The sequence below is a fragment of the Nicrophorus vespilloides genome, unplaced genomic scaffold (genome assembly GCF_001412225.1).
Source record: "Nicrophorus vespilloides isolate i.1.1-1 unplaced genomic scaffold, Nicve_v1.0, whole genome shotgun sequence".
NCBI classification, from domain to species: Eukaryota; Metazoa; Arthropoda; class Insecta; order Coleoptera; family Silphidae; genus Nicrophorus; species Nicrophorus vespilloides.
In genome coordinates this window covers 747,347-761,673 of record NW_017096774.1, presented here as the reverse complement: position 1 = coordinate 761,673, position 14,327 = coordinate 747,347, and the positions used below count along the sequence as shown (strand labels likewise).

The window sequence follows — 14,327 nt, the reverse complement described above, 5'->3', positions numbered from 1 at the left end:
TGACAATATAAGTAAAGGTTAAAGACAATAATTGTATGAAATCTATAAGACAATAATTGACTTAAAAAAATATACTATATATAAAATCTTTTTTTTAAAGACCTTTGTCTCTTTAACTATATAATAAATATATATATAATAAAAAAAAATATATTTCCTGTAAAACTATTTATGTAATATGTATAACGTTAGTGTCAATAAAACATGTATAACTGCATTAGTGAAATGAAACAAAAATTGTTGTACTTAATCATTTATTTAAACATTTAATTATCCTATACTTATTGCGTAATAATATATTTATATATTTATATCTGTGTGGTGAGGTCGAAGAAGAGAGTTGTTTAGGCCCAGTAGTTTTTACCCGAGTGTATTCCGTATTGGGAGGATTGTCCGAAGTTGCCGATGTCGTTGAAGCCGGTGTCTTGGTTCATTTGGGCCGTTGTGGCAGCCGCCGCCGCTGCGTTCCATGTAGCTTTATGGTCCCATCCATCTGAGGCCATATCAGTCTTATTGGTGTCATCCTTCCGTTGGGCTTGGGCATGGGCCATCTGTGCGTGGGCTATTGCGTAATTCGCGTCGAAGATGGCCGAGTATTCGCCGCGCGTCACATCCTGGTGGCTTTGGTTGTAAGGATTTTGTTGGAACATATTGTAATTAGCGAACTGTCCGTTTCGCCAATCGGCCTGAGGATTCTCCGGGTACTGTCCGGACATAGGTAAGGATGCGAATGCCAAGGACGTCGTCGGATTTCCGTTGGTCATATGTTTCCGTAGGCGAGCCCTTCGATTGGAAAACCACACCTAGCAAAGAGAAATTGACAAGGATGTAAATTGCATGCACTCAAATGGTTTCTGTTATTCTCGCATCGAAGACCCAATTTGTAAAACCAAACAATATTTGATTCAGAATAACAATTTTTATGTAGTATTTCCTATTATATTGAATACAATGAAAAGTAAGTTGAAATAACATCACATTATATGTATTATTATATAAATACATTTACTACACTTCATTTACTTGATTTATTTTATTTAATTAAATACTTTAGCAAATTAGAGAAATCAGACATTTTGTCAATTAAAATTATATTATTATTAGTTTATTAGTTCAAATATGTCAATTTTCAAAGTCATTTACAAAACAAATATAATGTGTTTTTTTTAATTAATTCTACAAAATATGCAAGAAAATTGATAAATTTTTGAAATAATTTCAAGTACTTAAAATAAGCCACGTGTACATGAAATTATTATTTATTAATTAACTTTTGGGGAAATCATATTATTAAATATAAAGTTACAAATGATTCCAATAAAATGTTGAGTAAATAAAAACAACAGTTAATGTTCCATTTTCAATACAAATTCTACTATTTTTAGTGGAAATTAAATGTAATTAATGTAATTATGTCCATTAATTGTTTGTTAAAGTTATTATTAAATTCAGATTTTAGGTTAGCAATGTATACTTTATAACAGGTTATCGGCAAACTTTATGGAGCAAAGAGCCACTTGCATGTGAAACAAAAGAAGGGAGCCGCACGTAATATTTATTACAATAGTAGTGAAATGAATTTTCCAATACAGCCACTATAGCAACTGTGAGAGCTGAGAGCCGCAATTTATTATAAAAAGAGCCGCATTCTCCCATCCCAGCTTTATAAAATTGATTTATAGAATTCTATAGAAAAAATGTATATAGTATAAAATTTCGTTAATTAATTCTTTAAAAAAAATATTTCTTAACTAAATGTGCAAAATAATATATTAAACACAAATTACAATTAAGATCCTATTAAATATAATGGATTGTTATAAAATTCTATAATTGTAAGTTAAGGTTATTATGTAATTTAAATAATATCAACGTTAAAATTAAATTTGTTTATCCAAGATGGTTAATTTCATGTGTTTATTTATTATCATATGTTGTTATGACAATATTTGTGATAGTTATTATGATCATCATATATGTTATATAAGAAAGTTTTCAAGTTCTTGAAGAGTGTGTAATATGTTGAGTTTTTACTCTTGTAAGTAATTTGTGTTAATACTAATTAATATATTTTAGAAACTACATCATTTGTGTTTCCTAATTCATATTCAAATTTATTAAATGTTGTCTTATTATTTGAGTAAATGATTTCCGTTTTGTAGATATTTTTTTTTGAATTAATATTATTTCGGGTTAATATCAATTCAAATGTGTTTTAATAGTAATTAATTACTTCAATACATTTGTGTTTCTTAGTTTCAGTTGCTTCATGTGATTGTCTTATGTCAATAAGTGATTGATTGATGTCAGTATAGGTGAGTTGTTTTAATCAATTCTAAAGATTGTTTTCTTACTTGTATCCTGGCTTCCGTAAGTCCTGTCTGTTGTGCCAACTCTTCCCTAGTATAAACATCCGGATATTGCGTACGACCGAACGCCCTTTCCAGCGCCTCCAACTGTTCACCTGTGAAAGTGGTCCTTGAGCGGCGCTGCTTTCTTTTCAATGGAATACCCGGTTGCGATTCCGTATCACTGTCATCCTCCCTACCTGAAACCCAAGAAATAAACAAAAACAGTCAAGTCATGAAGGAGAGCAACGCGATGAAGGAAGCGTGACCCTACTCATCCATTAGAGGTTTATGAATTGCAAATGGGGCCAAGGGATTCGAAGGTATATATGCCTATCCCCATTCCCACTACTATAAAATAGTTTAAAATACGTCCTCTTAATGGGAGAGGAGATGTTGAAGGCAGGCCGGTCTCCGGACAACTTGACAAGGGGCCCGAGGGGCAAGGAACATTGTCAACTGTGAATATTATAAGTGTTGGAACGTAACCTACAAACGGCGGTGCAGCAATAAATCTCACCGTCGCAGAGGGTGGCCACGTACCGCCAAAGACACCCGCACAATGGGCCTCATTGTCCCGCAGAGCCGTCAAAGAACTCCAAAAAACCGCACTCTCCTAATACACGTTTGACTCCTACAACCTCCTCTACCCCGTCCTCATTTATATATATTTTTTTTTTGGACCACCTTTTCAAAACTCCTTCCGGCTTACGTCTTTAATAATAACCGGATTTTACTAAAAACGACACGTCCCTTGCGCAAAATCCCAGATTATCCAAAAACTTGATTATCAAAAGTAACAAAAAAATGATTTCAGCTCAGGTAACGTTCTGCTTAATCCTGAGGTCAGCATTACGTTGGCGTTACCCCATTAAGACGAGGTAAGACTATGGATACATGACCATGAATTCTAATATTTTTGTCCTCATTACCCAAGAATACACTTTTACCCCGTTTATTTCGAGCACTGGTTTAAAGCATGATCAAAAGTACCAAAAGTAAAGTAAAACAAAAATTGTCGAAAATGACCTCAGCTAAGGAAACGTTCCGCTTAATCAACAAACTTAATGATCAAAATTAAAACAAAACTTATCAAAAATGACCTCAGCTCAGGAAACGTTTACAAACCTTAATTCTTCCGTGCTTATTACTTCTTTTTCTTTTGGTTTTTGAATAATTACCGGTCACGCTCACACGGGGGTCTTCGATTATCCGGCCCACTTGATGAACTTTCCGAATCACATTCCGAGACACCAAAACGCCAAACTCACCCATTAATATTTTTCAAGTTACACATTTATTAGTTTCAACGGAATGTACGATCGTCATAACTCATTCGGTGAATAAATAATACTTTTAATTATTCAATGCGCGCCCAGGATTCCCGTTGCGACTATCGAAATCGAAACGAAACAAAATGACAACAACAATCCACTATTGTTTTTAAAAAAAAAATGGCGAAGCCGTGAAAATATTCCTGTTTTGCTTCTTGTTGTATACAAAAGCAAAATTAAATGTGCCGAACTTCAACATTGTTGCACCATGATTGATTTTGGTTCCGACAAAGAGGACGTTTTCGTCCGGTCGATTTACAATCGCGGGACGCCTTTCTGCGAACCAATTTCTCGGTTTGCGTAACCTTATAAAACGCTTATTTTAATCCCACATCACCAAAAAGTAAACAACTGCTGAAAAGTTGCGCCTTTTTACATTGCACGGATAAAAATAACATTTCAATTTACAATTATGCAATAAGTAAAATTATTTTATAACTTTTGTAAAAAAAAAAAATACAAATGTTCTACTCTCTAATTTCTTCATTTGTGCAAATTCAACTGACAATAATGAATGTATTTGTTAGAACAAATGTTTTTGTCCATAGTTTTCTTAATTTGTGCAAATGCAACTTACATGGACATTAATAACTGTCTTTATTAGAACAAGACGCAATTGTCTATGATGTTTTAATTCATAGTTTTCTTAATTTGTGCAAATGCAAATTAAATGGACAATAATGACTGTATTTGTTACAATAAGGAGTTACCGACTATCATGTTTGTGTCTTAATTTGTGCAAATGTAATTAAATCAATAATAATAACGTTGCAATAAAATTAAAGTTTACCATAAGTTTAATTATATTTAAATTTATGATTATATTTGTTTTTTACTTATGCAAATGTATTTTATATTAATAAAAATAACGTTGTAATTTACAACTTTTCCATAAGTAAAATTATTTGATTATACAGTTTTCTAATTAAAATAACATTATCTTAGCATGTTTTTATCTGAATTTGTGCAAATGTAATTTATATAATCAGTATAATGTATACAAATTATACTGATAATTTATAAAACTAACAATTTGTGCAATCATTAAGAATATTAATGAACGAAAGAAAATACTGAATTTCGTGTGTCTATTTATACTAAATATATTTCGGATTTAGAGCTATAATGTATAGCTGTAAAAGGAATTAGATATAAATTATAGTGGATTTATTTTTTTCTGTGTTTTTAGTCTGAATCTCGATTGAAGTAAGAAAGTAAGATGCGGTTGTAGGATTAATTGCGAAGGCATTTAGCTGGGATATTGATGCGATTTTAAAGTGCGTCTGGAAATACAGCGTAAGTATACATGAAAAAAAAGTGGACAAAAAAGAGACAAGAGTGGAAACGAGATGAGCGTTAATTTATTTGGTGCGCGGATGAAGCGACAGATGATATATTTAGTGCATCGGAGTGTTAAATGATAAATGTTTAGTAATAAAGGTAAGAGGCGATGGGGGGCTGCTCGTTGGGGCCCCCCTTAGGGCTCAGTGGTATTCCCACAAAATTCGATCTTCCCCCCCTCAATAATAATAACAACAATAATGAATATTTTCCGATTGCGAAAAAAAAAATCGGATTGAAATTACAAGGGTTGACGTCGGTTGGGATCTGGGGGTAATCTGTGTAATACCGTAATGATAGGATAGGAATGCGCACGAGCCTCTAGGATCCGTACGAGAGGTTGAAGAACAATGGCGACATGTGTGGGCCATGTAGACCTGTCTAATTGAACAGCAGGAGGTCAAATGATTAATATCTCAGCGGATCGAGATGAATGCATACAATTAACTGGAGGCGCGAGCGAGATCGAAACCGCTCGCGCGTTATGTAATTCATACACCGTTGGTATGAAGATGAACAGGAGAGGAATACGTATAAAAAAAAGAAAGATGATGATGATGATGAAGAGGATGAGAGAGGTGAGCGGAGGATGGAATAATGAGAGGAGATAGTATTTCTTCTTCGTGTTTTTTTTTTCTTTTGGGAATCGGAGGGAAAGAATGAAGGATTACTTTCTTTCGGTGGACGCTCATCACCTATGCGAGCGGTACTATTAAAAGGATGTTGGACACAATGGTTAAATAGCTCAAATAGTGGGATACATGTATAAACCAATTGTGCGAAGAATGGCGAGTAGGGAAATATGTATAAATACAAATTGCCATCCATCCCTGTTCTCTCGGTCCAGTTTCAGTGGTAGGTGGTCGGAGCGGCATTTGGCTTACCAAAAGGGCCGTCGGTGCCGCAAAGCCTTGTTCTCCTGTCACCCGGATGAACGGCCACAATGGCGCAAGAACGTTCTCGATTGCCCGTAAACATGCCGCCTCATACAAGACCATACGTATACACATATACAACACTGTCCACATTATGAAATGCTGGTGCATTATGTAATTCAACATCACCCAAAACATGGAGAGCGCTTTGTGTGCGGAAGTTGACTCCGATCCGTTCTTTACTTTCGCAAAGTAATTTGCCGTGAACACCTTTTAACGTGCCGCCGATAAAAGGGAAACGCCAACCTTCAAATTATCATCAGTCGGACATAGGAAGAAAGTCTCATTTTTATATATAGAAAACATACAAAAAATAATGAACATCAGACAATGAAAAAAACACTTTAGCTTAGTCTACCTCAAATATTCTTCAATTCATATAAGCAAACGTTAAACATTAAGAAATTTTTAATGAACTAAAATCCAAGGACGAAAATATTTATTAGCTATTTGCAATAGTTTTTTCTTTTAATATAATTTTCTAATTAGATTTTAATTTGTTATTTGTTTCAATAAATTATTATTATGTAAAATCTAATTTATACAGGTTTAAACATTAACGAAAAATGAATATTAATATCAATATTCGAACACTCGAAAAAATCAGAAAATTTTCTGGTTTATTTTAAATTTATAGAATTTATTTTTCTCTTCTAGAAATATTTATAAATTTTTATTTACTAATATACTTATGTAATAGATATTAATAATTAATGTTATTATCCATTATAAAATTATAAATAATTAGTAAACCCTTTGTGTGCAAGTGGTTCCACCATGGGACCACATAAAGAGTAATTATTTCCAAGCTTTTTATTTCCCAGTGGTTCCGCAGTCTTTTCAAATACCAAACAAAAATAGAAACATTTGATCATTCATTAATTCGTAAAGTATTACACCTAATTTAGTTTTGACAAAATTAAGTTGGGCTACAAAAGAATAATATAAATATGTAAACATTAATTTGTTAAAAAATGATGTATCAAAGATGATAATGTATGGAAAATAGCTTTTTTTTAAGATAAATGATATCAGTGAATTGAAAATCATCATTTTACTAATATTAATTTAAACGAGTTGAAAGTAACAAATTATATATTTCATAAATAATTATATCATAAATTTAACAATTATTGATAAACTACATATTTCAACAAATAAGCGTTACTTTTCTAAACTTCATATTTTAACTACTGAATAAAATCGATTTGACTTAAGTCTATGTCTATTTTTCCAAACCAATGTTTTTGTTTTCAATCTGCAAAGATTCTATTCTTTCGGAATGCATTTATAAGAATGTCAGATTAAGAAAATCTCTATAATCCATTACTTTTAATAACTATTACATAATTAACCTTTAAACCTTTATCGATCTGACACAATTTTTCTGCACTTTAAAATTGGACAAGTTCTGTAGGACAAATATAAAACAATTCGACTCTGATGTCTTCGTAAAGCTCTTTTAAAAATATAACCAATTTTAATACATTTATACTTAACGTATTTTATACCTAGTGCATCCATTTACCTATTAAACTAAACATTAAACTCGTGCATCATAAGGTAAATTACTTTAGGAAATGGGTAATATTAATTTTATTTGGAGTATACTCGTATATCCAGTAATGACGTTAAAAAATCCTTTAAAGAAATTAACATTTTTTTATGCACGTATAAAAATACCTCTATTTCTCTGTTTCGCAACTAATTTGCCGTGAAAACCTTTTAACGTCCCGCCAATAAAAGGGAAACCATCGTAATATCTCCAGACGTACGATTAATGTGTCTGCATATGAAAATACTAGTTTTTATTTTTAATATTTAGGTTATACTAACTTTTTTTTATTATAAGATTACAATACTGAAAAGAACAATTGCAAAGTTAAAATTTTCGTAAATAATTATAATATTATTTATTAAATTTATTTAAAACTGAAACAAACACAGCAAAAAATAATTATTAATAATAATAATGGTTACATAAGTATATAAGCAAGCAAAAATATACACATATTTAGAGAAGATTGTCGAATTATTAAAAATTCTGTGTTTTTTTTTAAATATTACTTTTCAAGTCCTAAAATACCTTTAAAGTTTCTCATTTCTCAAGTCCTCATTTTATAGAAGTAATTGTCTAGTGGAAATTTCCTTGAATAAAATAATTATAATATAAATAAAATTTAATTTAATTAAAACTTTAAAAAAATAAATATTTACAATATATTTAGCAATAAAATGTTAATAAGTATTCGAAATCTGCACCTTAACTAAATATGAATCAAATTGAACAAAGTCCAATAATTATACATTCTTTAAAGCAATTCAAAATGTTTTATCAATGTCTTTCATCTGTTCTTCTCGTATAATTTAGTGAAAAAAAATAATTTTATATACGGTACAAATAAACAAAAGATTTGATTAGTCTATTCACTGTAGTAATCAAATGCCAACATAAAGTAGTTCATGCCACTCATTCAAGATACTATCGTTTTATAAATCAACTTTTATTACATTCGCATCGCTTCATATTGCTATGCTAATGGAAGGAATCGTGCTTTTACATAATGAACATACATATTATATAAAATATTAAGTTTAGAATATGTATACAACATATTCAATATTCTAAATATAGTTCACCATAATTTTATTGAATTACACAATAATTTTATGAAACGGTGTAAACATTAACATATTTTGTTTTATAATTTTTTGAAAATAATTACGAATTTTCTTTTATGTATATTTAAAAAATCCGGATTCACTGTAGTGCAATTTGAAAATTATAAATAAACGAAATTATTTTTTTTTACATATAAATCATCGAATTTTTCAACTTTATACAGTCAACTATCTTTTTGCATATTTTATTTTTATGGAGTTTTGAATTGGAAACAAATGGAAAAAGAAGTGGTTTTAAAGTCCTCGATCAGGCCGGTTTCAAATACTGATGGAATCGATTACCCGGGCTATGCGAGGTATTGGTGTTATTACAACAATATTAAGACATTTTATTATATAATATTTAAAAAATAATTATATTATATTTTTGTTCACTTGAATTAAATTCTTCAAAATTAGTATCGTTTTTTTCAACTTCATACAGTTAAGTATCTATTCGTGTATTTTATTTTTATAGAGTTTAACATTCCTCAATTAGTACGGTTTTAAACAGTTCGGGAATATTGAAGCAATCGATTAACCGGACTATGCGAGGTATTGTTATATTTAAAACAATGCTATGACATTTTTATATAACATTGGCTACACTTTATTAAATTACGAAATAGTTTTATGAAACGGTGTAAAAATTAACAAATTTTATTATATAATGTCTGAAGTATATTTTCAAAATTAATTGCTGCGATCAGTCCGGATTCAATTGAACAAAATTAAATTAAATTCTACAAAATTAGTATACAAAGTTATTCTTTTTACACATACATGATCTTTTTTTCTCAACTATAAACAATGAAGTCCTCGATTAGTCCGATTTCAAACTATTGGGAAATAATTGAGAAATCGGTCACCTGGACTATGCGAGATATTGTTGTATTTAAAACAATGTTAGAAATTTTTACATAACATATTGTGTATACATTTGTTCAATTATTAATTAATGAAGCAAATGATATAACAAAGGTATTGGAATTATAACATTATAATTAATACGTGTAATTGAAACGGTAGGTTGATTAATTCACTGAATAGTAGTCTTAATGAGCAGGAGAAGGAGAGTCGTAATAAATTAGATTCAGATTGAATCGGATTGATTGAATGCTTCCGTTTGGTCGTGGATCTATCAAGTAGTGGCTGAGGTATAATAGTTGTAGTAGCAGTTGTAGGTAGTAGTTTCTAATAGTCGTATAGTAGTATCACGACAAGTTCAAGTTGTTGGTGAAACCGCGTTGCTGTGGTTTGAGAAGCATGCGAACCGCAAGAGAGAGGAGCTCTTTTTCTCCCTTTGCCACACATTCGGCAACCGATACCAAAGGGGGTATCGCTTTACACAAAGGGCGCCGCCGTCCGATATTTAAAAGCACCCGCGTTATTGGTCTTTAACACCCCTCCGGCACCCAAAACTCATGAGAAATAACACTAACGAGAACTTTAATACCCCCCAACCAGATACCGAATGATTTATATCCTAATGTACTTCTTCTCTTTTAATATTTACGAACGTTAAACTTTTTTTTACAACAAATAAAATTTATATTATTCTAGAATGACAAAAAATAGATTATTTCCATTACGTAATTATTTAACCCTTTGTCGTTTCACGGTACTTATAAGTACCAGCACATTTATGTCACTATTTAAATTATAAGGAAATACGAAACTAATCTAAATACTTTTTGGTGCTTTAATGTAAATTTTATATTGTATACAAAAATAATTTGTTTTGCAATTGGAAATACAAAGTGAGTGTAAACCTACATTCAAGTAATACTTGTCACTTCTGTATAGGTTATTTTTCTTCTGTTGTATCAAAAAGAAAAATTGTATAGCAGATTACCATGTAATAAGTTTATAATTTAATAAATATATTAATTATTAATCCGTTTATGTAATTTAATCACTATAATTCACTTATTATACGATTTAAGCTTAAAATTTCCTGATTTCACCAAAAAGTACAACACACTTTTGTCATTGAAAATATTGCTGAAATTTAACAATATTGAGGTTAGTGTTAATAAAGTGGATTTTTTGTAATATATAATCGAATGTGCATTGTTTTATTATGATACAGTAGAAGTATAACCAATTAAAAAAAACATTTTTCTTTAAATTACAGAAAAAAAAAATGACTTTAATGATGAATTAACAATTTTTTAATGTTAATTAGTAATAATCTTATGATATTATGGACTAGCAAGAAGCTTAATAAAAGCGGACATATGTAGTTTAAATTGGAGCTGGTTTAAAGATTAACGTCGCGATTCGTGCTTTTGTCAATCATGATTATGTAATTTATTTTTTGAAAAAAAAAATACATTTTACAGAAGCAACGTATATGATTTTCACAGTAAATATTTAATCCATTTTTGATTTAATAAAGCTATATTTAAATTTTTGTATTATTATTTACATTTTTTTTTTAATAGATTGATGATTTCTAATTTACTTTTTAATTAATAATTTTTATAATGACATTATTTTATTTGCTATACGTCAAACAAAAAAGTTATTTTTAATTATTATATTTATTTCCATTAAAATACAAGTTTTTCTTTACTTAATTAATTTGATATAATTAAAGTTTATAATTTATTAAACTTTTAGAGCTTAAAAATTATTTTATCCTAAAAATTTCAAACATTTTTTTTATTAATTTTGTAAATATTTTTGCATAATGTTTTCTTATAAAAAATGAAAATGTTTAACTAATTATTACATTAATTATTCATTTTATTATTAAATTATATAGTTTTTTTGTTACGAAACTTAAAAATTGTTTTAACAAACATGTTGTTGAATATAAATTGATTTCCGCAAATGGTTTGTTTTCAGGTTTAGAGAGAAAATAAATATAGGTACGCCATTACTTTTGTCGTTCCACGAGTAGAAACAAGTCGTTGGAGAATTTTATGATTTCGCGAGGATTGTGTGCTGGCCGCTTATCTTTATTGAAGATCGGAGCATTTGAAGGTACCAGCTTATGGACAAAAGGCTTCTCCGCATGGAAGCGTAGAAGAAGAAGGAGGAGAAGGAATGGAGAAGAAACGTGAAGGCTTTAAGACCCAACACACACTCATACATCTACACAGACAGAGACAACATATACATAACACGTGTTCCGTAATAATCTGTCTCATTAACATATTATGCTCGCCTTTGAAGAGGGAACCCTGAGCCGCCACAGTTTGATTTCATTGATTGGCTTTTCCACCATTTTTCTCCGCTTTTACGACCGAACCCATTTCGGTGATTCGCTTTTTCGTTTTTGACATTGTTGGTCGGGAATGGTTGGACCCCGGAGGGCTCAAAACGGTGGTATGGGCAATTAGAAATCATATAATTGCAATGATGAAGTTATTTTCTGGTCGGTCGTAAAGCGTGTAGAAGAAGTACCATTTCGGGGCTGACCCAGGAATTCGAGACATCCGCCGTCTCCGCCAGACCGCGTGGCAACGCACCATCATCCTTTATACCTGGGAATCCATCAAACGCGCGCGGGAATTAATTTCTTAACAAATTGACGTAATCTTTGGGGTGTCAGAGCAGAAAATAATGTAAGAAAAAAGAGGAAGACGGAGAAAGGATGTCCAACATCAAGTGGGAGGAGGAGGAGGAAAAAATATTGTAAACCAGATGGTTCACTTTTTTTTGTGTGTGTGTTTGTCCTGTGTCGGCTTTTTTCTCGGTCAGAAAGTGAATCGATACAGTTTTGATAATCCCCGAAAGGCGACCCGAGTTGCCATTAAACTCGCCCTCCCATTAGATGGATTAGGCCCACACACCATTATCGAGTTTCACGACAAACCCAGATTGTTGTCCACGTTTCATGGTTAATAGCCCATGTCGTTATTTAAAAAAAAAACCGGTTTTGTTTTGATAAAAATGTTAAATTAAAAAACCGATTCATCTATTTAAACAAAAAAAAATGGTTTTAGATACTAGAATGAAACTTTACTTATATTCCGGATTGTTTGAAACCGGACTAAGCGGGGACTTTAAAACCGTAAAAAATAAACTGTACATAAGGAGATTCGACAGTATAAAGTAAATAAAACTGATATTTATGTTTAAAAAATAATTTTTGTACAAATTTTTTTAGAATTTATTTTGTTAATTAAAAGTTAGTTTGTTTTGAAATATTCAAATCCGGACTAATAGAAGCCGTGAGGTAATGTTTTTATTTTTATTTAGAAGTATTGAAATTGGACATCCCATTTTTTTTTTTTACAAAAAGTTTTTTTTGTTGTAAAAATGGTAAATGAGATGCGGAGGACAAACAACGCTCATTAATTATAATCCTGTGTTATTCCATCAGATCGAATCCATCGCATCTATTACGATCGGGATGGTCCTTTGTAACAACATCAACTCATATTATGTTCATGAAAATGCAATTACCACAAGCCTTTTGATGTTGCGCATCATAATTGTTTTGACCGAAAAGCGGTCCTTATCAATGTTGCAGCGCGCTGAAGGATTTAAGAGCCTTATCCTTTATCCCATTCCGGGCGCATTCAATTTGTGGACTTTTGTTGTCCGACGCGAAATAATATTTATTATCATTCGGCCTGGACGGCGACTCCGGTGTGGGCAAAGAATGGCCAATAAATTAAAATAGCAAAAGCCTACTCGGTCACGAAATATGTATATACATATGTGTGCAGGAACAGCAGGAAAGGCGATAAAAAGGATGCAACATCGGTGGATCCTTTTCTGTCGCTTCGCTGCAACATTGATCCCTTGTTTATATGACGCCGTCGAATAAATCATCTCTAATCGATTGATTTACACCTTTCACCTTTCCAGCCGCACAATAAAAACGCATTAAGACTTAACTCTTCTAAAAACCTTTTCATTTCACTCACTTCACTATAATCGAATTATTCGTTTTAAAGAAAGACACAAATATTAATACATTTTAACACACTACTATTTCAAATGTCTTTCAACTCAAAAATTCCACAATGATTTATACTAACATAAAATAAATAAAAATAAAATGTACTGCAATTATTAGCAAAAGTTGCCTTAAATGAACCACTTTGTATCCAAAGAGTTAACTTCATAGTTATAAAATCATTTTAAAAATAAGTTGCCTTAAATGGACCAACTAATTTACGTCATATTTACTGACATTCTAATAAGAATTAATAAGTCTTTTCTTAAACACTATTTGTTGCCTCAAATGGACCACTTTATAATTAGGATATTTACGTCATATTGGAGATAGAATTACAAAACTTACATTACTTTCAACATGAAATATTAAAATCAATGAATACTTATATGTTTTTAAACAGTATTGATTAACAAAAGTTGCCTTAAATGGATCGCTTTATAACTGAATTGTTGATTAATATAGAAATATTTCAGTACAAATGGCAACTTTTCTCTATTGAGATGATAATTGAATGCAATACTGTAGGTTGTAGTGAGCATATACAGAATAAATGTAAATATATTTCTAATATAATAATATTTTTCTAAGTTTCAAACTAATAATTTGGAAAATATGAATAATGGTATTAAGTTTTAAGTACTGTTAATACATTTTTTTTATATTTTACTTTAGGATATATTATGCATACTTTTGTAAGGCCATTTTGTTGAATAGAATCTGAATAAAAGTGCTCAAAAGAAAATTATTATCCTAATTGAATAATAATAGAGGAGGCAGAATGAAAGAA

At 30.7% G+C, this 14,327-nt stretch overlaps 1 protein-coding gene across 1 annotated transcript in view; it reads right to left on the bottom strand.

The window, feature by feature from the left end:
* Window positions 1-344: 344 nt before the first annotated feature.
* Window positions 345-14,327, bottom strand: part of LOC108558101 (protein gooseberry-neuro-like) — a 32,195-nt gene continuing 18,212 nt past the window's right edge. The window contains exons 4-5 of the mRNA XM_017914909.1: window positions 2,355-2,548; window positions 345-803 (exon numbers count right to left, since the gene is read on the bottom strand). Of these exons, the coding sequence (XP_017770398.1) occupies window positions 345-803; window positions 2,355-2,548 (653 nt within the window). The remainder of the gene's footprint in view (window positions 804-2,354; window positions 2,549-14,327) is intronic.